The sequence below is a fragment of the Macrobrachium rosenbergii genome, unplaced genomic scaffold (genome assembly GCF_040412425.1).
Source record: "Macrobrachium rosenbergii isolate ZJJX-2024 unplaced genomic scaffold, ASM4041242v1 171, whole genome shotgun sequence".
Lineage (NCBI taxonomy): Eukaryota > Metazoa > Arthropoda > Malacostraca > Decapoda > Palaemonidae > Macrobrachium > Macrobrachium rosenbergii.
Genome location: NW_027100729.1, coordinates 1,999,874 through 2,025,437, shown reverse-complemented (window position 1 = coordinate 2,025,437; position 25,564 = coordinate 1,999,874). Strand labels below are relative to the sequence as shown.

At 40.1% G+C, this 25,564-nt stretch overlaps 1 protein-coding gene across 1 annotated transcript; it reads right to left on the bottom strand.

Moving 5' to 3' along the window:
- Window positions 1-315: 315 nt before the first annotated feature.
- On the bottom strand, window positions 316-5,165 carry LOC136838184 (zinc finger protein OZF-like). Its single transcript, XM_067103059.1, has one exon. It carries the CDS (start codon window positions 3,874-3,876, stop codon window positions 2,746-2,748), a length of 1,131 nt encoding a protein of 376 aa, XP_066959160.1. The 5' UTR covers window positions 3,877-5,165; the 3' UTR covers window positions 316-2,745.
- Window positions 5,166-25,564: the final 20,399 nt, after the last annotated feature.

Here is a 25,564-nt window from a genome sequence, read left to right as displayed (position 1 = left end):
CAAAGCCAAATCCAAAACAATCCACAATAGCGTATGCCTAGCCACAAGTCCAAGTCAAAAAACCAAAAGTCAAACAAATACTCAAGTGACAACCAAGTTTTATCCGAAATCCAAGACGGAGGTACTGAAAACAAGTGTTGACAGTACCGGCGACAGAGAAAATCTGAATAGAAAATGGGAATGGTTCCTGATACCCGCCTCCCAGCGGCGGAAATGGGTACTAACCACCTGATCTCCCACTGCGTGTGTCGTAAGTTTTGAAATTCTGTCGGACTATCAGAGAATACAGCTATATATATATCTGACAGGTAAGTCTCATGAACAAAATAGCGAACGGAATCTTGATTTTATTTTTTACACAAAACAAATGCCCCCCAAACGGCCAATGTCATCTATTAACTAAAAAAAAAATAGCTAAATTAATTTCACAATGAGATGTATATAAGTTATATTTCGACTTAAAGACACTTCGTATAACAAAAAATAACCTTGCCCCATATAAATAAAGTATCTAGAGATTCATTTACACTAACTAGAATCAAGAAAAGCACTCTGAAATTAGTTAAATACAGTGAAATAAACACCACATAATCAATTTCCAACCCAAAACACTGATTGCTATGATCCCAATTTAAAATACAAAAGCAATATTATTGGGTACAGTGAATTAAGGTATAACATTTTCAAAGATCCAAGGAAACGACGCATATTTGTTATGTTGATGTTTGTATAATATGATATGTGAATACAGAGTACTGTATAATGTAGGCTAGGCTACCATATATGTATACTGTACAATATACCATGGTGTGGGCTAAGCTAATTCTTGTTTGTTATTCAATTTCTCTTTGTACTGAATGATCATAAGTCACTCTGCATGAACCTCCAGAATTAGCTGATATTAATAATTACTATACCGTGTATGTACAGAGTATACTTTATAGTGTAGGCTAGGCTACCATATATGTGTACATGGTACTGAATACCCTAGTGTAGGCTAGGCTATATTCGAGATACGTTTTTTCCCAAAAAATGCTGGGTTTTTTTGGAGCCTAACCCCATCGTAAGTAGGATAATACCTGTATAAGCATTTTTAGTTTGTGTGTGTGTGTGTTTGACTATCAAAATAGGCAGTTCTATGTGTTTTTAGGTTTCTAAGTATTCACGGGTTTTAGCTATTTGCAAGGGGTGGGGGGGTGGCACGCATCCCCCGTGATACGGGGGATTTACTGTAATACAAATTTTCCATAACGATTTTTACACTTAAAAATTAAACAAACACTTTCTGCAGGGGAATCACATCTTTGAAAAGTGCCGTAACTTTGCGAATTGGTATCACATCTTGTAAAAGTACACCAAGTGTACATGATGTAATTACCTATGTATCATATTACTGCATTTACAAAAATAAAAATAATACATTTTTCATACAGATTTTACACACAAAAACATGAAAACTTGTAAATTGCTTCAAAAATTAAACATAAACACTTCTGGAGGGTTTCTTGGGGATTTTGCAAATTTCACTTCAGTGAAAAAATCGCTTTGCCAACTTGTTAGGTTCCAATGAAAAGTTCGCGTATCTGTGAATTCACGCAACTCGAATCGCGTATGATTGAGGTATTACTGTAATTGACATTTTACATGCAGGAAGTGTTTTTTTTTCTTACCATATCCACAAATTTCCAATCTCCACAAGAGCCTTGGGTATATTACAGCAATTAATTGAGGGTTTACTCTAAATGGCTACTTTCCAGTATGCATTCTTATATAATGTATAAGACCTGATTTAGAGGAAAATGCTTTCCCATGTTCCTTGCGCATGAATGGCTTTTCTCCAGTATCAATTCTCACATGGTCTGCAAGTGTATCATATGATATGGGGCATATTAATAATTCTCAATGGACATACTGTACATAATTGTAGTTTGCCACAGTTAAAGGAATTCTGATGACAAATTCAGGATGTGTGGCTTTTTCTGCAAGGATTGCGAAGGGTAAACAATCTTTCATCATACCACTCTGGTACGCAGTCACACCATCCGCTTGCTCAGTGACTGCTCCAGAGATATCTATGGAAATTGAGAAAAGGTAAGTGTCTTTTGGTCAAAGACCTGTGGTATGCAACACTCCCGTAGTTACAGTTATACAGGCGCTGTCCTCGTGATAGGAAAACACATATGTGGGCTGATGTTACCACATATTTTTATGACTTTGGGAAATAAATCATTTTAACATGTATAATTTCTATCATATTCCAGTGACTTTAGTATCATCTTAAGTATAAAATGTATTGTTGCTCTTATCTTATAAGACAGTTGGGAAAACCATATACTGTACTTGGTTACCCAGTGTGCTTGGCTTTCGTGGGAAATAGGGTGTGTGAGAAGTTGGAGAGAATTCACGGGGGAAGACGCTGTCTGATCTCAACGAGCATCCCATTGCTATATTTTTATAAATAAAAGAAGAAAACGTCCATGTGTCTTCATTAGAAGCCACCATATGTATTACATAAAAATATGTATCATGAAAAATGCTTTCCCACATTCCTTACATATGAATAGCTTTTCTCCAGTATGAATTGTCATATGAACTGTACGATGGGATTTCTTGTAAAATGCTTTCCCACACTCATTGCACGAGAATGACTTCTCTCCAATATGGATTCTCATACATGTAAGATATGGTATAATATATGGTATCTTGGAAAATGCTTTCCCACATTCCTTGCATGACTGGCTTCTCTCAAGTATGCATTCGCATATGACGTGTAAGACTTGGTTTCAGGGAAAATGCTTTCCCACATTCCTTGCACATGAAAGGCTTCTCTCCAGTATGTACTCTCATATGACGTGTAAGATCTGGTTTCTGGGAAAATGCTTTCCCACATTCCTTGCACATGAAAGGCTTCTCTCCAGTATGCACTCTCATATGAACTGTAAGATTTGGTTTCTGGGAAAATGCTTTCCCACATTCCTTGCACATGAATGGATTCTCTCCAGTATGCATTCTCATATGAGTTGTAAGAGCTGCTTTATGGGAAAATGCTTTCCCACATTCCTTGCACATGAATGGCTTCTCTCCAGTATGCATTCTCATATGAGTTGTAAGAGCTGGTTTCTGGGAAAATGCTTTCCCACATTCCTTGCACATGAATGGCTTCTCTCCAGTATGCATTCTCATATGAACTGTCAGATTTAGTTTCACAGAAAATGCTTTCCCACATTCCTTGCACATGAATGGCTTCTCTCCAGTATGGATTCTCATATGAACTGTAAGATCTGGTTTCCTGGAAAATGCTTTCCCACACTCCTTGCACATAAATGGCTTCTCTCCAGTATGCATTCTCATATGAGTTGTAAGAGCTGGTTTCTGGGAAAATGCTTTCCCACATTCCTTGCACGTGAATGGCTTCTCTCCTGTATGCATTCTCACATGAACTGAAAGACTTCGTTTCTCGGAAAATGCTTTCCCACACTCATTGCATATGAATGTTTTCTCTCTGGTAGGATTTGTGATATGACTTGTAAGATTAATTTTCTTGTAAAATGCTTTCTCACAGTCAGTGGATCTGAAAGGCTTCTCTCCATTATGACTATTCCTTCTTTCTTGTTTTACTTCCTTTTTGCAAGTTAGCAGATCTTTTTCATTCATTACTGGATTCATTTCATATGAATATTCATCACCTTCATTAGACTCACAGAATACCTCTGGCTCTATTTTGATGTCCATCAGTGGATCCACAGACAGAAAGTCACCATCACTGTTTTCACTAAAGGCAGCCATGTTGCTGTTTCCTTGATTTATGGAAGGATGTGATAATGCACCTTCAGTTTCACTTTTCAAAGGTATTTCTAAAGAATGTTCCAGATTCATTTTAGCCTGTTGTCCTGTCCTGTTCTGTAATGACAATGTGTTCAATTGACAACTCTTAACACAAAACTGTTTACAAATGATTATCCAATAAATCTGTTATAAATTAAGTACTACAATATCTTGTAGGACTGCAACCAGATATCACTGCTGATGTATGAATCCAATAATCAGAACAGATTTTACTTGTTGTTGTTGTAATTCGTAAAGTAGGAGTACAACAGTTCACTGTTGTCTCTTACACTTCAAGAGCTGCTACTGGTAATGCTACATGTAGTACCATTAAACACAAAAGCATTCCTAAAATCTTGATGCTGTTCAAAACTGACAAAGGAAGGTTCTTCTGAGGGAGAATCTGAAATCAAAGAATGCAACACAGAGTTAGGAAACAGAATGCCACAACTGAAGCAAAATAAATTTAATTCAGGTTCCTATAAAGGTCTCAGGCCAATTAACAAAGTGTGTATTTGACAGTACTCTCCAAATATTAATACAATCTAACAAAATGTTGTCCAGACACAGCATCAAAACATTCCTGAGGCAACAATGCAACGATAGATTAACAGTTAATATTGACTCCCTCCCTCTCAGACCTGTAAACTCTCTTAGCCTAACATTACAGTACTGTGTTACTTATGAACAATCCTTATTAACAAATCACAGGCCAAGAATAGAAAATGCAAGAGACCAGTATAAGAATTTTGTGGGGTAACAGCAGGAAGGGTACAGTATACAGAAATGCTTAATTATATATGATCCAGTTATATACAACACTATATTATCCACAGCTGCCTTAGACAATAAGAAGAAAAAATAGTAAGGGTGAACTGAGCAGTAATTTCAACAGAGATGAAAGTTTTCAAATTAGTTTCACTGATTGTGACTATAGATACAATACATGAGTAGCTATTAAGACCAGCAACACTGATGACAGTCTTGGAAGGTGAAATGTGCTGCTACATTTCTTCATACAGTATTTGACTAATTTTTTTCAGAGCCATACAAACCAGAGCTTTTTATGAGGGAGTATCTTTCAGTGCACGTTGGAAATAGGTTGACTGGTGGTTAAGAAGAGTGAGCAAGGGAATTCCCCACTCACATGCCATCACCAAGCACTCCTCTTGGCCTGATGAACAGAGAGGGGTGGTTGAGATGGCAGATATGATATAAGGTTTTGGTTTCCATATCTATGAAAATTTCATATTACGGTATTTCCTCGATTACTCTATTTGCATATGCACTGTTTGGGACTTGGCAGTATCCATATTTAATTCCAGCACACAAAAATATGCATGAATGCCTACATACATAAATAAAAATGAATACAGTAAAAAGCCTTTGCTTTTCAATGCTGCAAGGGTGGAAAAACTACACATTTTTAAAGTAATTTGTATTTTTCCTAACATACAAACCTGAAGGTCTTACATACGGATATACTTGCAGCACAAGCTGGGAAAATAGCCGTTTAACTTTAAACAAGGAGGTTAACTATCGATGGTAGGGCAGGAGTTGCGCCCACCCCCTTCGCAACGCATTCACTTTACCTTTCAGCCCAGGTAGCAGAATGAGGCGTGGTTGAGGTGGGCCATTTTTGTAAAGACCTTCAGGTTTACATGTTGGGAAAAATGATATTTTCATAATAAAATAAATTTTTGAACATACTTACCTGATAGTTATATATATAGCTTAAGTCCCTGACGCGCGGCAGAATTTCAAAACTCGCGGCAATCGCCGATGGGTAGTCAGGTGTACCACTAGTGCGCCCTCTACCCAGGTACCTTGAACCATTCCAACTGTTCCTCAGATCTTCCATGCCCCTAGTCTCTAGAGGGGAGGAGGGTGGGAATTTAATCATATATAACTACCAGGTAAGTATGTTCAAAAATTTATTTTATTATAAAAATATCATTTTTAAACATCTGCCTTACCTGGTAGTTATATATATAGCTGATTGACACCTTTGGTGGAGGGTCAGAGACAGCCAACATCTTTGGAATTTTGCTTAAGGGTTAATCAACCAACTTAAGGTTCTTACCTGGTTTAAGGAAGCTGACTTCAATGAACTCCCCCTCATTATGTCTGCTTTCCTTAAGAGGTCCAGCGATCCACTCAGGGGGCTGAAGACCTCTAGGAGCTGCCAACCGGTGTACCAACCTCTATGTGACAGACAACCTATAATACCCTTGTTCCGGGCGCTGCCAAGGAACAAACTGATTACCTGACTAAAATCAATGATTGCGGAAGATTGCGTCCAATCTCCACAAACAACCATAAGATTACAACTATTCCAAGGCAAGAATCAAGGGCATCGATTTATGGGATTGCAGGGGTAGTCCCTTCTCCCACCACTGAGTTAGCTGCTATAAATGGTCCCAGTGTATAGCAGTCGTCATAAAGCGTTTGTACTTGCTTCAAGTAGTGTGAGGCAAACACTGACTTGCTTCTCCAGAAGGTAGAGTCCATGATACTTTGTAGGGACCTATTCTGTCTAAAGGCTACAGAGGTTGCAACCGCTCTGACCTCATGGGTTTTAACCTTTAGAAGCTTAAGGTCCGCTTCACTGCATTCTGAATGCGCTTCCTTATCAACTGTCTAATGAAAAAGGATAACGATTCTTTGACATTGGTAGAGAGGGCTTCTTAACTGAACACCAAAGCGCCTCTGACTTGCCTCGTAAATTCTTCGTCCTTTGCAGGTACACTCTCAGAGCTCTTACCGGACAGAGGACTCTCTCTAACTCCTCACCTGCGATCTCTGCCAGATTCATAATCTCGAAAGCCTTGGGCCATGGTTGTGAAGGACGTTCATTCTTAGCTAAAAACCCCAGTTGTAGAGAGCAGATAGCTTTGCCGTTCCTAAAACCGACGGTTTTATTGAAGGCATGTACTTCACTGACTCTTTTAGCTGTCGCCAAGCAAACCAAAAATAGAGTCTTCATTGTTAGATCTTTAAATGAAATCTCTTGCAAAGGTTCGAACCTATCGGACATGAGGAACTTTAGGACCACGTCTAGGTTCCACGCTGGTGAGATCTGACTTTTCTCTTTGGTAGTCTCGAATGATCTGAGAAGGTCTTGGAGATCCTTATTGGCAGACAAATCCAAGTTTCTGTGTCTGAAGACAGCTGCCAACATGCTCCTGTATCCCTTAATAGTCGAGACTGAAAAGTTACGTCTCCTCTTAAGGTAAAGAAGAAAATCCGCTATCTGGGTCACAGAGGTGCTGGAAGAGGACACGGAGTTGTTTTTACACCAACCTCTAAAAATATCCCACTTGGATTGGTATACCCTGATGGTAGATGACCTCCTAGCTCTTGCGATCGCTCTAGCTGCCTCCTTCGAAAACCCTCTAGCTCTTGCGAGTTTTTCGATAGTCTGAAGGCAGTTAGCTGTAGACCTTGGAGGTTTTGGTGATACCTTTCCAAGTGGGGTTGTTTGAGTAGATCTGGCCTTAGAGGCAGACTTCTCGGCGTGTCCACCATCCATTCCCGCACCTCTGTGAACCATTCTCTTGTTGGCCAAAAGGGGACCACTAGAGTCATCCTGGTGCTCTCGTGGGACACGAACTTCTGAATGACTCTGTTTATGATCTTGAAGGGGGGAAAAGCGTAAACGTCTAGGTTGGACCAATTTAAAAGGAACGCATCTATGTGCGTTGCCTCGGGGTCTGGCACAGGAGAGCAGTACGTCTCCATCCTCTTCGTTTGAGCTGTGGCGAAGAGGTCTATGCATGGACGACCCCAAATCCGCCACAATTCTCTGCAGACATCTTGGTGAAGAGTCCATTCTGTTGCCAGGACTTGACCTTTCCTGCTCAGACTGTCTGCCCTCACATTTCTTTCCCCCTGAATGAAACGTGTCAACAATGTCACATTTTTCTCTTTGGCCCAGATAAGGAGTTGCCTCGACGTTTCGTACAGTGACCTGGAGTGGGTCCCGCCTTGCTTGTTGATGTAGGCCAACGCCGTCGTGTTGTCGGAGTTGACCTGCACGACCTTGTCTTGGACTGAGTGTTGTAACTCTTTGAGGGCTAAAAATATTGCAGTCAGCTCCTTTTGATTTATGTGGAGCTTCTCTTGCTCTCTGGTCCAGAATCCTGATACTTCCAACTCTCCCAATGTTGCTCCCCACCCGAGTCCGACGGCGGAGAACAACACTAGGTCTGGGTTCTTCTGTTTTAATGAAAGGCCCTCCTGAAGCTTGACTGGGTCGTTCCACCACTGAAGGCATTGTTTCATCGCCTCTGAAATGGGGATACACTCTTTCTCTAGCCCGTCCTCTCTGCTCCAATACCGATTGAGGTGGAATTGGAGTGGGCGAAGGTTTAGTCTTCCTAAGGAAACAAACTGTTCTAGCGAGGAAAGGGTCCCTAGCAGGCTCATCCATTCCCTCACCGAGCACATCCGTTTCCCCAGAAAGTCCTTTAATTTTACCAAGGTCTGTTCCATCCTTGATGGTGACGGAAAAACCCGAAAATCCCGAGACTGAATCCTCATCCCTAGATACAGGATCTCTTGAGATGGGGTTAGATGTGACTTCTGCCTGTTTACCAGAAGTCCTAGTTCCTCTGATAAACAGATTGTCGTTTGAAGATCCTCCAGACAGCGATTGAAGGAAGGAGCTCTGAGAAGCCAGTCGTCCAGATACAGAGAGGCCCTGATGCCTCTCGTGTGCAGCATTCCCGCTACATTCGACATCAGTCTGGTGAATATTTGGGGCGCCGTGCTTAGGCCGAAGCAAAGAGCCCGAAACTGGAATACCTCTTCCTTGAAGACGAATCTCAGGTATTTCTTGGAGCCCGGGTGGATAGGAATGTGGAGATATGCATCCTGAAGATCCAAGGAAACCATCCAGTCGTGTTGTCTGACTGCTGCTAACACTGATTTTGTTGTTTCCATGGAGAACTTCGTCTTTTGTACAAAGACGTTGAGGGCACTCACGTCCAGTACTGGTCTCCAACCTCCCGTGCTCTTGGGAACCAGGAAAAGGCGGTTGTAAAATCCTGGCGAATCCAGATTTTGTATTTTCTCTATTATGTTCTTCTGCAATAATAAAGAAACTTGCTGTTGAATCGCCTGTGCCTTGGACTCGTCTCTGTATCTGGGAGACAGATCTATTGGTTTGTCTGCCAACGGGGGCTTTCTTAGGAAAGGGATTTTGTATCCATCCTTGAGCAGTTGAATGGACCAAAGATCCGCTCCTCTTTTCTTCCACACCTGGGAACGTCAAGTCCTGTTTCTTCCCTGTCTAGAGCCACTCCTTGCTGTAGATCTTCTACCCGCCCTCGAGGAACCTCTACCTGAGGGCCGACCACGAAAGGGCTGAGATCCCTGAAACACAGAAGCCTCAGCCTTACTCTTTTTAGTCATGAAAGTCGTTGATAAGACTTTTCTTGCTGTCTTCGATATAAGATCTTGTGTGGTTTTCTGAGCTAAGGATGTAGAAACCTCTTTAACCAAGTCTTGAGGGAAGAGGTGAGAGGAAAAAGGGGCATAAATTAGTTCCGCTTTTTGACTGGATGTGACCCCATTAGCTAGGAAAGAGCAAAGATGGGCCCTTTTCTTCAGGATTCCTGCTGAGAAAAGCGCCGCTAATTCGCTGGCACCGTCTCTGATTCCTTTATCCATACACGACATCAGATGTACAAATTCTTCTGTGTCAGTCGTGCTGAATAATCCCATCTTTCTTCCTAACGCTCCCAGGGTCCAGTCCAGAAAGTTAAAGACCTCGAAGGCCCTAAAAATTCCTTTGAGGAGGTGGTCCAACTCTGATGTTGACCAACAAAACTTCGTTCTCCCCATGGCCACTCGGCGAGATGAATCAACAAGATTCGAGAAGTCTCCTTGGGAAGAGGCAGGTATTCCAAGGCCGAACGATTCTCCAGTTTGATACCAAACGCTCGATCTTGAAGCTAGTTTGGCTGGAGGAAAAGCAAAGGCCGTCTTTCCTTGTTCCTTCTTTGAAAGCATCCATTCATTCATCATTTTAAGAGCTCTCTTGGACGAGCGGGACAAAACCATCTTCAGAAAAGCTGACTCCTTAGGCGCCTTCCCAAGAGTAAATTCGGAAGGTGGGGAACGAGGAGCCGTCGAATAAAGTTTTCTGGGAAAACTTCCGCAAAAGTTTCATAAGTTTTTGAAGTCTGATGAAAGTTGATGGCCTTTACTATCTTCTTCTTCCGAAACTTCTTCGATATGATCCACAGGAGAGTGAGGATATCATCAATCTCTTCTTCTGATTGACCAAAAACCAAAGAAGGCGTCTTTCAAAGTATCACCTTGACGCCTCGGCGTCCTGGTGTCCAGTCTCGTGACGTCTCGTGTCTTGGCGTCCATCTTCTTTTAGTGATAAAGTATGGCGTCCAGCCTCCTGACGCCTGGCGTCTTGGAACTTTGTGACGCCTGGCGTCCTGGCGTCCAGATTCTTGACGTCTGGCGTCCTGGCGTCCAAGCTCTTGACGCCTTGAGCAACTCGGGCGTCCTGGCGTCCAGACTTCTGACGATCATTGTCCCGTCCAACCTTAAGGTCGCTTGAGAACTGGCCGCCTGTGCGACATCTGTCAAAAGCTTCCTCAGGCTGACGTAAAATGATTGAGGCTTCTTGAATAGGAGAAACATTTTTCCCACGTTCGCTGTCCCGCCGCACCCTGAAGTCACTTGAGAACTGGCCGCCTGTGCGACATCGGTCAAAAGTTTCCTCAGGGCGACGTACAGCCATCGGTGGACAAAAGTCTGCATCCGTCTTTTCTGCAGGTTGAAAGACTTGCATCAGGGAAGAGAGTTTCCGTTGCATGTCCTGAATTAGACTGATTTGCGGAGCTACCTGCTGCTGGGGATCGACATGGGGAGCTGCAATATCAACTACTATTTCATTTTCTTCGATGAGACGTTGGAAATGATGTTCCGGGGACACTTCCGATTTCATTTCGTCATCAGCGGAAGCAGATGGCCGCCCGTGCGACAACATACGTCTGCTTTTCACTGGAGAGCAATTGTCCGAACTAAGAGGGGAACGCTCTGGACTGCTCCAGTGACTACATCCCGGAGTAGGAAGTGTCAAACCCGACGCCGCTCCACCGAAGGAAGTTTCCTTTTGAGGGGTCTCGATACGGCCGTATGACGCCAGTCCCGTCTAGTAACAGCGTCTTCCGACGAGGATGAAAACACTTTAACCTCGCCTTTCCTATGGCGAGGGTGAGCGTCCTGGGAAGCGTCAACAGGTACGCTCGAGGGGACGACTGCTCGGTAGCTAAAGCCTCTCGCCTCCCTTCGTCTGTCGACATTCCTTCTCACAGGGGTTGGTGAGCTTGGAAGAGGTCTAGGACTAGGAGCACGACAGGACCGAGCAATCGCACCCTCCACAACACTTGCACTTTTATTTTTCTCATTAACACTTGAATGTTTCAGATCTCTCACATTCGACCATAAATCCTCTCTGTCTCTTGCGAGGGATTCTACCTTTTGTCCAAGGGTTTGAATGGCCGTCATCATGTCCTTCAAGGTTGGTTCCTTATCAGTATCAGTGGGGGGTTCTGGGACTACCACTACTGGGGAATGAATAATAGGATTGATAATATGAGGAGAATCTTCAATTCCCTGACTATCTCTAGAAGAGCGAGATTTACTACTCCCGGCTCTTCTGATCCTATCCCTTTCAAGCTTAGAAACATATCGGTAGTAATCCATCCACTCTTTTCTGATAAACCAAAACATTCATCACATCTGTCCTTTAACTCGCAATTTTTACCTCTGCATTTTACACAAATAGAGTGGGGATCCAACGCGGCTTTAGCAAGCCGGGTTTTACACCCCCTCACACACATTCTCACACTCGAAGCAGAGTCAGACATCTTGGAAAGTGAAAAAATCGTAAGAAAAATCCAAAGCGAGCAAAGGTCAAAATCAACAATATCTAACAAATCCAGAAAATCCAAAGCAAATCCAAAAAACAAGCGAAAGCCAAAGCCAAAGTGTACTTCACCAAAACTCTGTGAAAAATCACGGGCCAAACGAGCAAAATTCTTAACGATGCAACCGGTATGGCGGCAGGGAAGATCTGAGGAAGAGTTGGAATGGTTCAAGGTACCTGGGTAGAGGGTGCACTAGTGGTACACCTGACTACCCATCGGCGATTGCCGCGAGTTTTGAAATTCTGCCGCGCGTCAGGGACTTAAGCTATATATATAACTACCAGGTAAGTCAGATGTTTAAAAATACAAATTTAAAAAAATTTGTAGCCTGTCTTTGCTACAAATCCTGGGACATTTCGAGTGTGACAGATCCCCGTCCCCTCGAGTGCTTAACATCAAAAGAAAGACCATGTAGTTCGCCTACTCTCTTTGCCGATGCCACGGCAAGCAAGAAGACAGTCTTGAGGGTCAGATCCCTGTCTGACGACTCTTGTAGGGGTTTGTAAGGTGCATGAATCAGGCTCCGAAGAACGAGAGTCACATCCCACTCAGGTGGCCTGAGTTCCCTGGGAGGGCAAGACTTTCAGACACCGGACTAGGCCAAGGGCAGCCCTGTAGCTTTTAACAGCTGAGATGGAGAGAACCTTCTTTCGGCAAAGGAAGACGGGGAAGTTCGCTACCTGCTGAATAGTATCTCCTACCAGAGAGATTGACTGATTAATTGTGGGTTATCTGGCGTCACAACTACCAGGGTCACCGACGCCGAATACTCAGTGTGATCTTTTCATTTTTATAGTATGTTATAAAAATTAAAATTAAAATTCTGCTAAACAGAACTACATATAAATTTTATTAAAAAGAAAAAACAAAAAAGAAAACTAGCTAAAATAAATAAATAAATAAATAAATATATAAAATTCTGCTAAAAAGAACTATTAATAAGTTTGATCCGATAAACAGTATAACTTTAGAAAAAAAATATATATATATATACTAAGACAGCACAGCTGTCAAATATATTTGAGAAGACCAGCTTCTTTGATAAAAGAGATAACATTATTAATACATATACTTTCTCCCAACAGTTTTGCCATGTTATAATTATCACCTGCTTCACTGCTATTTGATAAAAAATGATTCCTAAGTTCCACCAGACTGGGACACTCAACCAGCAAATGCCTAACAGTCAGTGGAACCAAGCAATCGTCACAGAAGGGCTCATTCTCCCCATTCATCACAAAGCCGTGAGTTAAACGTGTATGGCCAATACGTAATCTACACAATACAACCTCCCACTTCTTTGGCATTAGGTCATATTTCCAAGGGTGTGTCTGACTAGTGATTTCTTTCATTTTATTGGGGCCTACTCTGTCCCACTGAAGTGCCCATAATTGCTGGATGGATTTCCATATAATATGGAAAGCATCACGATATGGAACAGGACATTTTCTGGGTATCAGAATTTGTGCTGCTGATTTGGCCAGCTGGTCTGCCTTTTCATTTCCTGATATGTTCACATGGGCAGAACCCAACAAAAAGAAACAATGCTTCCTCTACAATGGTGCAAGAAGATCCACTGCAAGATCTTCAACACTAAGGGATGATCAGTATTAAAGACTTCCCGGGACTCTAAGGCACTTTTAGAGTCACAAAATATTGTGTAGCCAGACACTGGGAGTATTGCAATATGTTCCAGTGCTACTAAGATGCCATACAGTTCAGCTGTAAATTTTGAAGCAACTGAAGGAAGCGCACCTCTTCGGTTAAAAGATTCACTAAAAACTCCATAACCAACGCCAGCATTGGATTTGGAACCATCGGTAAATATAAATCTTGTATCCATATGCTCTGAAGCATGCTCTATAAATATTGCCCTCATTTCCTCATCAGATTTATCCCTCTTTGCTCCACTGAAGTACCTGCAGAATTTCACAGCAGGTAACTTCCAGACAGGAGTAATGGGATACACACAAGGAAGTACGGGGATTTTTCCAATATTTGTATCCTCTAAAATCTTTTTAATTCTATAGCTAAAAGGAGTAGGATAACTTGGATGATTTTCATAAAAACTGTTAAAAATATTTCTGTTTGCCACAGCAAAAGCCAGAGATTTGGGAAGTCTTTGCACTCTAAACCAGTATCGAAGCAATGATGACTGACGATAGAGTTCAAGGGCATTTCTCCTGCATCAACTAGCAAACTAGATATTGGTGATGAAACGAAAAGCTCCTGTGGCTATACGAATACCTGAATGATGAACAGAATCTAAAATTTTTAGGTTAGATGAAGAGGCTGAAGAATATACTTCACAACTGTATGACAGCTTTGATAAAATTAAGGTTTTATGAAGCTTTAGTATAAGATTTCTACTAGCTCCCCAACTGGTGTGAGACAGCACCTTCAAGATGTGTAGAGCTTCTAGGCACTTTGCTTTGATATGTTTGATATGGGGGACCCAAGTCATTCTGCTGTTAAAAACTAGGCCTAAGAAGCGCGCTTGTTCTACACATGGGATTCTATGGCCATACAAATAGAGGTCTGGATCAGGATGTACTCTCCTAATCCGGCAGAAGTGGACAGCAGTAGTCTTGCTTACAGAGATTTTAAAACCCTGTTTCTCAGCCCAACTTGTTATTTTATTTATCATTAATTGTAACTTTCTTTCGGCTACAGTCATCCGGGTGGCAGCAAAAGATATTGACAGGTCATCCACAAATAGCGTCTTTAAGACCTCTTTTGGAATAACAGATGTAACACTGTTTATGGCCAGAGCAAAAAGTGTTACACTGAGAACACTGCCCTGGGGAACACCTTCTTCTTGGCACCTTTTCTCTGATAAAGTACTGCCAACTTTAACTTTAAAATACCTGCGATGTAAAAATGATCTGACGAATAAAGGTAATTTTCCTCGTAGACCACTATTATGCATTGTCTTGAGAATTCCATGTCTCCAAGCAGTGTCATATGCCTTTTCTACATCAAAAAACACTGTCACGTGGTGTTGTTTGGAGGCAAATGCTTCACAGACAGAGGTTTCAAGTTGCAGTAAGATATCCAGTGTGGAGTGCATTTTTCGAAAGCCACACTGAGAAGGTGTTAAAATACTGTTGTGCTCTAAATACCACATCAGCCTTACATTTACCATTTTTTCCATTAATTTACACAAACAGCAAGTTAATGCAATGGGACGGTAACTTGCTGCATAGAGAGGATCTTTTCCAGGTTTAAGAAATGGTAACATGGTTGCCAATTCCCATATGCTAGGGAAGCTGCTTTCATCCCATATTCTATTGATAATGCTGATTATAAAAAGTTTTGTGTTCCTTGAAATGTGTTTAAACATTTCATAAGGAATCTCATCTGGGCCAGGGGCAGTGTTCTTGCTCCTGGCTAAAGCAGAGTCAAATTCCCTTTCAGAAAAAGGCATATTGTAAGATTCACTTTTGTTCGATGAAAAATCAAGTACCTGTTGTTCTTCCATCATTCTGAAATGATGTCCTGGGCAACTATCTGATTTTTCAGAGACTTGGGCAAAGTGTTCAGAAAATATATTACTAACTTCTGTGGCATCAGTGACATGATTATTATTTACTTTAAGGACTGGAGGAGGATTGGGTGTAAATTTACCCTGAATTTTTCTTATTTTCTTCCAAATGCTGCTGACTGGTGTTCTGCTGTTAATAGAGGATACATATCCTGCCCATGATTGTCTTCTGGCAGCTTTCATAGCTTTTCGAAATCGTGCCCTACACTGTTTATAAGTGATGACATTATCCACAGTGCAATGTCTACGGCACCTGGTCAGTGATGACCTTGTAGCTCGATGCAGCAGCCTTAATTCTTCTGACCACCATGGAACTGGCCGTCTCCTGAAAAGTCCTTTAGTTCGAGGAATTGAATGTAAGCCAGCAGTATGGAAAGTTCCATTGAGGAGATCGATGGCATCATCTACACTTGGGAAATCTTTGGCATCCCCTTCCAGCTCGCTCAAATCTTTGAATTTTTTCCAATTTGCTTTCTCTAAGCACCATCATGGTGATCTTGGGATAGATGAATCATCATTGGTGCTGATTATAATTGGAGAATGGTCACTGGTATGCCAGTCATCACTTGTTCTCCAACTAAAATCAACACTGCAACTAGAGCTACAAATTGAAAGGTCAATGTGTCATATTTCATTTATGCCACATTTAAAGAAACTACGTTTCTTAGTAAATCTAAGATAATTCCCAACATATATATCTGTATTGATCATGAAAGGAAGGCTATTGTGAAATCTCCGTTTGGTCAAACCAGACGCAGACGTCATCAATAAGTACCTGTGTAGTGCTTTAAGACAGTGCGTCATGCTGGAGGCAAAGTCACGTAGCCGTGGGAAGTTCTTGGGAACGAGGTCATATGTTTGTTCGTATGTGTGCATCTTAGTCTTGCTATGTAAAAGTGTGACAGCTTAGATATTAGATCGACATGGGAGATCATCCCGTGCAGACCAATTGTATTCTTTTGTAAATAAGTCTTTATACGAAATACAAGAAAAACCACTATGGAGTTTGTCTGAAATCCTGCAGAACATTGGTCTGATCTTCCAAAAACAGTCTTATTCTACAGCCATGGAGAAACTGAAGATGTCATAACCAAACTCTGACTGAGTTCCAAACACAGTCCTTATAACCAAACACCTGGAGGAATTTCTGATGAAATACCTTCATACAACAGTGGTGGCAGCGCATACAACAGCGGTCACAACAGAGCTTTCTGGCAGCACCTCTACATGGCGTCTACATTGGTAAACGGAAGCTCCGATACGGCGAGATGCCCAAAAAACCATAGACAATTGTCATCTTCATAAACATGGTTACAAGCAGACGGAAAGAAAACAATCAACAACGAAAAAGCGAGGAAAACATCTGACCTTCACAACACATCTACCCCAACGCATGGCAGAGAGAGAGAGAGAAATCTACACAAATCTACGCAACATTGCACATCAACACTCCACGTTGTTCCTTGAGGGTTTCTGCAATCAACATTCATCGACATAAGAAGTTCAACATCCACAATAACATCCCTTCGATGACGTGTATCTAGCCAGACGGAAGTTGGACAGCAGAGGAACCTCGTCGACCTACTTACCAGAATCCAATAAAAAGCTAAGTACAGCCATTATTTATAACAGTTGGTATATTCATTTACAGTGTTCGGGTCTCGAGTGGCAGGTTGCTGATATAAGGTGAGCAGTGCCGTGATTACTACCTTTGCCTTGCAGACGTAGCGGTTCCTGATACCTCATTTTTTCTCATACTTTTGTGTCCTTTTATTTTTTACGCCTGACACATTGTTAATTCTGTTCTTTTTCAGGAAAGTGCATTTATTACCTTTCATTATTGTATTTTATGATGCATTTTTCATAAGTGATGTTATTTTTAGCGGTTATATGAATCTCGGTTGTTATTTACTTGCGTTCCTGGTTTAGATTTATGAGGTTACGTGAGCGGCCGTGTTTATTCATATAGGTTTCAAGATCACTTAGAGAGTAGGCATGCGGATAGGAAACTTAGTAGGAAAATGACTCCTCCAACCCCAAGTGGGAGCGACCCCACCACTTCCCACAGAATCCTGTACTTTTTAATGTTACCTTTGGTTACCGGTAGTTAATGCTAGATCGCCAATTGTACCATTCGCAGGTCGTGTCAATGGATTTTTGACGTAGGGTGTCGAATCTTGGATTTCGTCTATAGACGACACCTCACGGCAAAATCCATTACCGATCCGGCTTTACAATTGCAAGAGGCAAAGAGTTTCATCAGATTTTGCTAATATGGAAATTCTATCGGTCTTCACACACATTGAAATCTGTTTTGGATCAGAAGGAGACAGAGAGTAAGAAGATAACGTTTTTGATTCAGGTATCCACGTAATAAAGAGCCAGTCACTTGTCTCATAAGCGATGATATTTAGTTACAGCAACCCAACATAACTCTCAGGCACCATAGTCCTTTCTATGTACGTTTGCACAAACCATTGAGCCAAACACACCATCGTATCTCACGGTCAAGGTTAAAAGAAAATTGCCAGGCTCAGAGGTTTTAATTCTTCCTGACACCTTAAAGATCAATGGGCTTTCAGTCACGCAAGCATTATACACAGTAAATTCTGATCATCGGGTTAACATTGAAGTTTTAATCACTTAAATGCTGCTTTAACAGTACATGAAAATCAACATATTGTCAATATCGAAGCATATAAACATCGAATCCTTACAGTTGCTGAAATTAACTCCACTGAATCAGCAACAGACGAATCTCTTTTAAAGGTAATTAAAGGCAAAATCGAAGCAGACATTTTAGATAGGGATATAAGCAAGAAATTTTTTGATCTTTTATCCAAATATAGTGATGTTTTTTCTACTAGTACTGGAGCTTTAGGCAAAACGGAAGTCATCGAACATCAAATTCGTTTAAAGGATAAAGACCAGGTCATTTACGTGCCTTCATATCGTCTACCACCGCCAAATTTCTGAATGAAATCAATGTTGAGGTAGATAAGATGTTAAAAGAGGGGGTTAAAGAAATCTAACAGCCCTTATAATTTTCCCTTGATAGTAGTACCAAAAGGACAAAACCTGGAGGATTTGTGTTGACTTTCATAAACTTAACGACCAAACTATCCCTGATCGTTTCCCAGTACCTTGCACAGATGATATTTTGTCTCTATTAGGACAGAATAAATTTTTACTTCCTTGGACTTACTTAAAGGCTTTCACCAGATACCCTTAGCTAAGGATAGTACCCAGTACACTGCTTTTAGTACAGCTAGAGGTCACTATGAATTCCTACGTATGCCATTTGGGCTACGTTGTGCTCCTATTACGTTCACTAGAATGATCAATATAGTGTTCGGAGATTTACTAGGAATATTCTCCATGCTTATATGGATGATTTAGTTATATTTTCCAACACCTTGGAGGAGCATTTAAGTAAACTAGAAATAGTCCTTCAAAGGTTAAGAGAACATCATCTAAAAGTAAAAATTTCTAAATGTGAGTTTTTAAAGACGAATTAGTCTATTTGGGTTTCATGGTATCTCGGCAAGGTCTTAAAGTAGTCCATGATAAAATCTCTGCTATTAGTAAATTTCCGTTCCTACTAATGTTAAAGCCATACAGCAATTTCTCGGGGTTTCGGGTTATTATCGTCGGTTTATCCGAGATTATTCAGTAATAGCAGCTCCTTTAACTGATCTCATAAGGAAGGACGTAACTTTCAAATGGGAATCCCAACATCAAATTGCTTTTGATACCTTGAAAGAAAAAATCAGTTCTGCTCCTATTTTAAAGTTTCCGATTTTACTAAAGAGTTTATTATTGCAACCGACGCATCCGATCAAGGAGTAGGAGGTGTGTTACTCCAGTGGCATGACAATAAGTTTTTCCCCATTGCTTTTTATTCTCGCAAATTAAAAATGTCAGAGAAGAAATATGCAGTAATAGATAAGGAATGCCTCGCCATTGCTAATTCGTTGGTACATTTTAAATATATAATCTATGGGTATAGTGTCAAGGTTCTAACTGATCACAAGCCCCTTACTGACTTTTTAAAGTTTCAATCATAGTCCTAAAAGAACTCGGTGGCACATGATTATCCAGGACTTTGGAGCTAAAATTGGATACTTACCCGGTAAAGCAAACGTAATCGCAGATGCGCTATCTCGTAACCCAGTACCAACACACTCAATACCTTTCGCTGATCTAGAAGAAATTCCAATTCCTTCTGCAAGCTATGAAAATTGCTATCGAAAATGGTCAATCGTTAGCCCAAGCAACAGAGAATATTACAGATATAGAATGGAATCTAGATTCAGTACGACAAGAACAAATGAAAGATCAGAAATTAAGAGTAATAATAGATGCATTAAATAGGAATCCAGATGATAAGGAATATGTGAAATATACGAATCAATATTTCTTGATTAAGGATAACATTCTATGCCGATCCGTGGCTAGGAGAACCAGGAGTTCAACACAGTTAACTAACGACCAGGTGGTTGTACCTATCACATTAATCCCAATCGTTCTGAAATGGCTTCACAACCATCCTCTGCATGGTCATCCTGGGTTCAAATAACCTCTCAAAAGGCCAAGTCATTATTTTACTGGTCTACTATGTTAAAAGATATTAAGACATATATTAAAAACTGTGATATATGTTTCCGTCACAAGGGCCATACTAAGAATCCTGTAGGTCTCGGAACTTATCCCGTGCCTAGCAAACCTTTGAAAGGGTACACCTTGATTTATTGACAGGTTTTTACGAGACAGACCGGGGAATAAAACCTCTTGGTTATCATTGACGCCCTTACACGGTATACTGAATTAATACCACTAAAAAGTAAAACAGCCATTGAGTGCGCTAGGAAGTTTTACGAGTGCTATATATGCAGACATGGAATTCCAAATATAATAATCTCTGACTCAGGTGGAGAATTCAATAATCACTTCCTTAACTCATTGTGCGAAATTCTGCAAATAAAGAAAGTCAATACGATGATATACCATCCTGAATCTAATGGATTGGTAGAACGGGTTAATAGAAAGGTGCTAGACATACTGCGTGTAAACATAGGCGGTATGGACCCAAACTGGGATATTGCAATACCCACGTGTCCAGTACCCTAAATAACAATTATCATACTTCAATCCGTATGTCTCCCCATGAAGCTGTATATGGGATACCTGCTAGGTCACCTTTTCACATATTATCCCCGACATCTAGTTTATCAGATCCGTTGAAGGATATAATAGATGTTAGCCGAAGTAGATATCAAACACTTTATCAAAACCTCTTACAGGCTCAAGTGTTAATGAAGAATGCACATGATAAAAAGCTAAGGTCACAAAGCCTTACCAAGAAGGAGATATAGTATATGTACAAGTCTATGTTAGAAAAGGGCTAAATTGGAAATTGTTGCCTAAGTTTGAAGGTCCTTTTATAGTTATAGAAGTTTTAATAGGTAACCGACTTAAAATTCGGAATCAGTCCGATTCAGCGGATGTTCGAACAGTATCTATCTCTCATGTGAGAGCTTAAGACAATGGTTTGTTATGAAAAAGTTAATTATTGTGTGAATTTTTACATCATTTGGATGATGCGATGTTTTTGTTTCATTATTTACAAGTTATTTTCTTTTACAGGCTCCAACATGAAGCTTGTCAAATTATACCATGCACTATTCCTCTCAATGTTTATCGTAGCTGGGAAGAATTCTGAAATAACTTTACATCATGGTTCTATAGTAGAGGAAATGAATAATTTCTTTCTAACTGGCAGTAATATAGTTTTAGAAGTCAATATGAACGCCATTTTTACTAGCGAAAATGAAGTAATAACTTTGAAATCAGAATTGACTCTTTTTATCAATCTCTGGCAGACTTGCATAAATCATTCTTAGCTAGCAGTGATCCAACGTCGCCGAATCAAGTCAGTGACACAATTAATATGCTTTTCTGGGAATTAAGAAATAAAACAAGCGAAGCTGAAATCTTGGCTCGTGATTTGCTAATGTGGTCAATACCTCATGACGTTACAGAAAGGCGTAACCCACTTGTTCTAGCGGCATTAAATTTGGTTGGTTCCGTAGCAGGTCTTGGGTTAGGGATTTCAAATCGTTTAAAACTTCGCGATCACGGGGTTAAAATCGAAAATCTGGAACATCAACAAGAGGTATTAGCAGGAGAACTAAACAAACAAATTCAAGCTTTGAACAGCGTAATCAGTAAAGTAAATGAACAGTCACGACGCTTTCAATCAGGTTCATGACACTCAAGTTTTGTTAGCAACTTTGATGTATTATCACGCTAAAATTAATCATGTATACTCGAGAGTTTCAAGCTTTATCGAAAAATCAAAAGATTACGTGGAAGCTATAACACTTGCTGCTAAAGGCGTGTTGTCTCTCATTTGTTACCGATTAAAGATCTTACTCAGATTATCAATAATGCTCACGATAAAATGCGCTATGTTCCAGTAGTAGATTTCCATAAAGTTGAGTTTTATTACAGCTTGATTACAGTTAAAGTTGACCTTGATAAGATCGTAATCGACATTCCTTTCAACCCATCAGATGCGTGAAAGCGTATAAAATTTCGCCTTTTCCCACGTATGTATCTAACGTCTCGACACCTATTATTAATAATCTGTCAGCTCTAGTATTGGTTTCCGCCAATAAAGAAGCTTTTACGGTAGTCCGAGACCCAGCACTGTTAAATGATTGCCATGATGTTATGAATAATGTAGTGGGCAGGATCGATTTGTTTGAATTCTTAAACATTACGTCATTGAATTCATGCGAATTGGACTTGGTACTTAACAGAACCTCTCCCCATACACATGAACATTGTTTGGCTGGTTTAGTACGGTATCGTGACAATCAGTTTCGTCACAGGCTCGTGAATGGCACGTCATTCGTCTTCTCTGCAGAACCATACATCGTCGCCACTTGCCCAGATGGTACTAGGACAACAGGACACATGTTCGTCGTTAATGATGGCTGCACTGCAACAACGTCGTCACTCTTCATCCGGGCTAGCACATCCATCATCCGTGGGCGCAACTTCTTCATCAACACATCGTGGGGAAACACTAGGCTGCAAGGTCTAACAATTCCCTACAGCAGGCCCATCGAAAACGCTTATTGCATCATTAGACTTGCTGTCTCCTGCGAGCCATTCTTCTGATCACCATGATTTTCTTCTCCTCTACACATTAATTGCCGTTGGTATGTTGCTGGGAGCCGTGGCGTAATCGTCAGCGTAATGTTTTGGAAAAAAGCACGAGAGATGAAGGAGACCATTGCGAAATCTGCTGTTTCTCAAAGGTCAACTTTGGACTGGCGCAATTATATGTTCCGGGTTCAATAATGGAATTACTGGCCATTTTTTCATTAAAGCTCGAGTACACAGAGAAAGACTGAAAAGGTTCTATTTTCGGTGGTAATATATGTGAGGAAGAGCTGAACATTTCTGGTGTTATCATTTATCTACATTTATTTCTTTAATAACCTATACTACATATGTATGTATCAATTGCGTGTAGTAGCATGTTGTTCATTCAACATTTTGGATTTTGGTTGTCCATACTGATTAATCTATCAGGATAACTGTTTGTTTATATAAACCTACCATATGGTTATTACCTTTGGATACATTTTTTAAGCATTGATTTCAATCTCTATCATTGCAAGTGTATTCATATAATCTGTGCACAAATGTTTTTACTTCGTATACGAATTGCATTATCATTTCTGAATTGCATTATCATTTCAGGATTGCATTATCATTTCAGGATTGCATTATCATTTCTGAATTGCATTGTTTTATTTGATTTATCCGGATTACATTATCTATATATGATTTACATGTTAATCATTAGCATTGTCAGTATAATCAATGTTTGAGTTATATAACTTACCTTTTTTTTCTCACTTTGCTACATTTTAGTAAGACTTGTGTTCACAAATATGCAACATATTTCAGTATTTGCTGTCTTCAGTAATTACTATATATCTCATTCACATTTTGAGTATAATGATATTTGGAAGCGTATATTTTCTTTTGCTTTCTGAGAATTTATGCTTAGCTAGTGAATGCCTGTTTTGATGGTTTCGTTCCTATTGTGTTTTACGTGGCCGAGCAAATGTCATATTTCATTTATGCCACATTTAAAGAAACTACGTTTCTTAGTAAATCTAAGATAATTCCCAACATATATATCTGTATTGATCATGAAAGGAAGGCTATTGTGAAATCTCCGTTTGGTCAAACCAGACGCAGACGTCATCAATAAGTACCTGTGTAGTGCTTTAAGACAGTGCGTCATCATACATTAGCATCCGTTTGCATAAACTCAGCGTTCTCCTTTTGCTCAGAGCTGGAGGCAAAGTCACGTAGCCGTGGGAAGTTCTTGGGAACGAGGTCATATGTTTGTTCGTGTGTGTGCATCTTAGTCTTGCTATGTAAAAAAGTGTGACAGCTTAGACCTCTGAGAGAACTTTCTCTACCAGGAGCATATTACTGTTCTGAGGGGATATTTTCGGTTGTCTGCCACAGCATTTTACAATTTCCCTCTTTACCTCAAAAAATATCAATATTGTCACATTAAGCTTCAAATTTAGATATTTTTCATATGAGTTGGGTACAAAGACCCCAGGAACTATTTCATACTTCTTGCTTTTCTTTATTGCAAATGGTTCCAGTGTGACAATACTGGAACCAGATGCTTTTGTTAAGAAATTCTAGCTGTATTCCCTTCTTGCCTGGCATTGGAGTGTCAACATTGTCTGACTATCGGCTATTGGCCAGAATTTTCAATTTTCCAACATGGGAACCTTCCATGAAAAAACTGATAAAAAAAAGCACTGCTGGTGAACACTGAAGAGGCACCATTGACTTTCATGGGGCCCCTATTATCATGAGCACAGTAGGGACTAAACTCAGATATCCACCTTACCCTGCCCAAAAAGGGATAGCACCAACATACCAGAGATGCACAGAGTGTGAAGCCTAACCCGCTTGTTGGGACCACGAGACTATTACTAGAGTAAAATCATCCCCAATCTGACTATGTTGGTGGGCATATAGAAGAAATATACTGAAGTCCTACCCCTAATAAGGGAAACCCACCCCTGAATCACGGGCTGATCTCCAGGGATAGTTCCTTCAGGGTGTCAATGACATCATACTGCTACCCTTCAGGTCAAACATCATCGGTTAGGTGACGCTCCCAATCACAGTTCCCATTTAACCCGAACGCAGACCCCAATCCAAGGTATTCGCCTTTTCCTTTCACACAAGACAGAAATTTAATAAAATGGAAATATCCAAATTATGCTTGAAAAGTTGAAAAAATATATATATAATATATATATATATATATATATATATATATATATATATATATATATATATATATATATATATATATGTAATATATATATATATATATATGTACATATATATATATATATATATGTATATATATATATGTATATATATATATATATATATATATATATATATATATATATATATATATATATATATATATATATATATATATATATATATATATATATGCTATATATATATATATATATAATACATATATATACATACATGTATATACATATATATGTATATATGCGAATCACCACTTCTGTAAATCCTCTTCATAATGAGGAGGAGGATATTTCTAGATTGTGGTCTTGAGAAGGATGCAAGATCCTACAACAATCAAGCCACAATCGAACGTTTCAGTGACACTGTTGTGAAGACTGATAAAAAATATAGGATTCAGTGAGGAGGTAAAGTTGGAAGATGACTCCTACGATCCAGTTTTGAAGGAATCTGCTACGACTCCAATCAGGAGAGTTTTCAGTGCGAGGAGTAAGGAGTCACAACATGCTAAGAGAGAGAGAGAGAGGCGCGTACCGCCTGTCGTATCTCACACACATTTATGATCAGAGTTCATGTCTGTCTACAGGGACTGCTCAGTAAGTAAAAGCACTTAATTGTGGTACTGATCATTAATGATATTAGTGTGTTATCCTCGTTAGCAGTGAATTAGGTCGAGAGACATGATCTTCTGTAATTTAGAAACCGCAGAGGGAGCCTGGTCTTGTTGTTACGTGAGGCTTTTACCAGAATTGCAGCCTGAAATCTACACCTGTTTGCACTGTTGGGCTTTCACCCAAGTAGGAACGAACTTGTTTGCTGTGAAGATCATTTCTGG

What these genes read in the sequence shown, in the direction of transcription:
- LOC136838184 (XM_067103059.1), bottom strand. Translation starts at nt 3,876, where the DNA reads ATGAATCTGGAACATTCTTTAGAAATACCTTTGAAAAGTGAAACTGAA.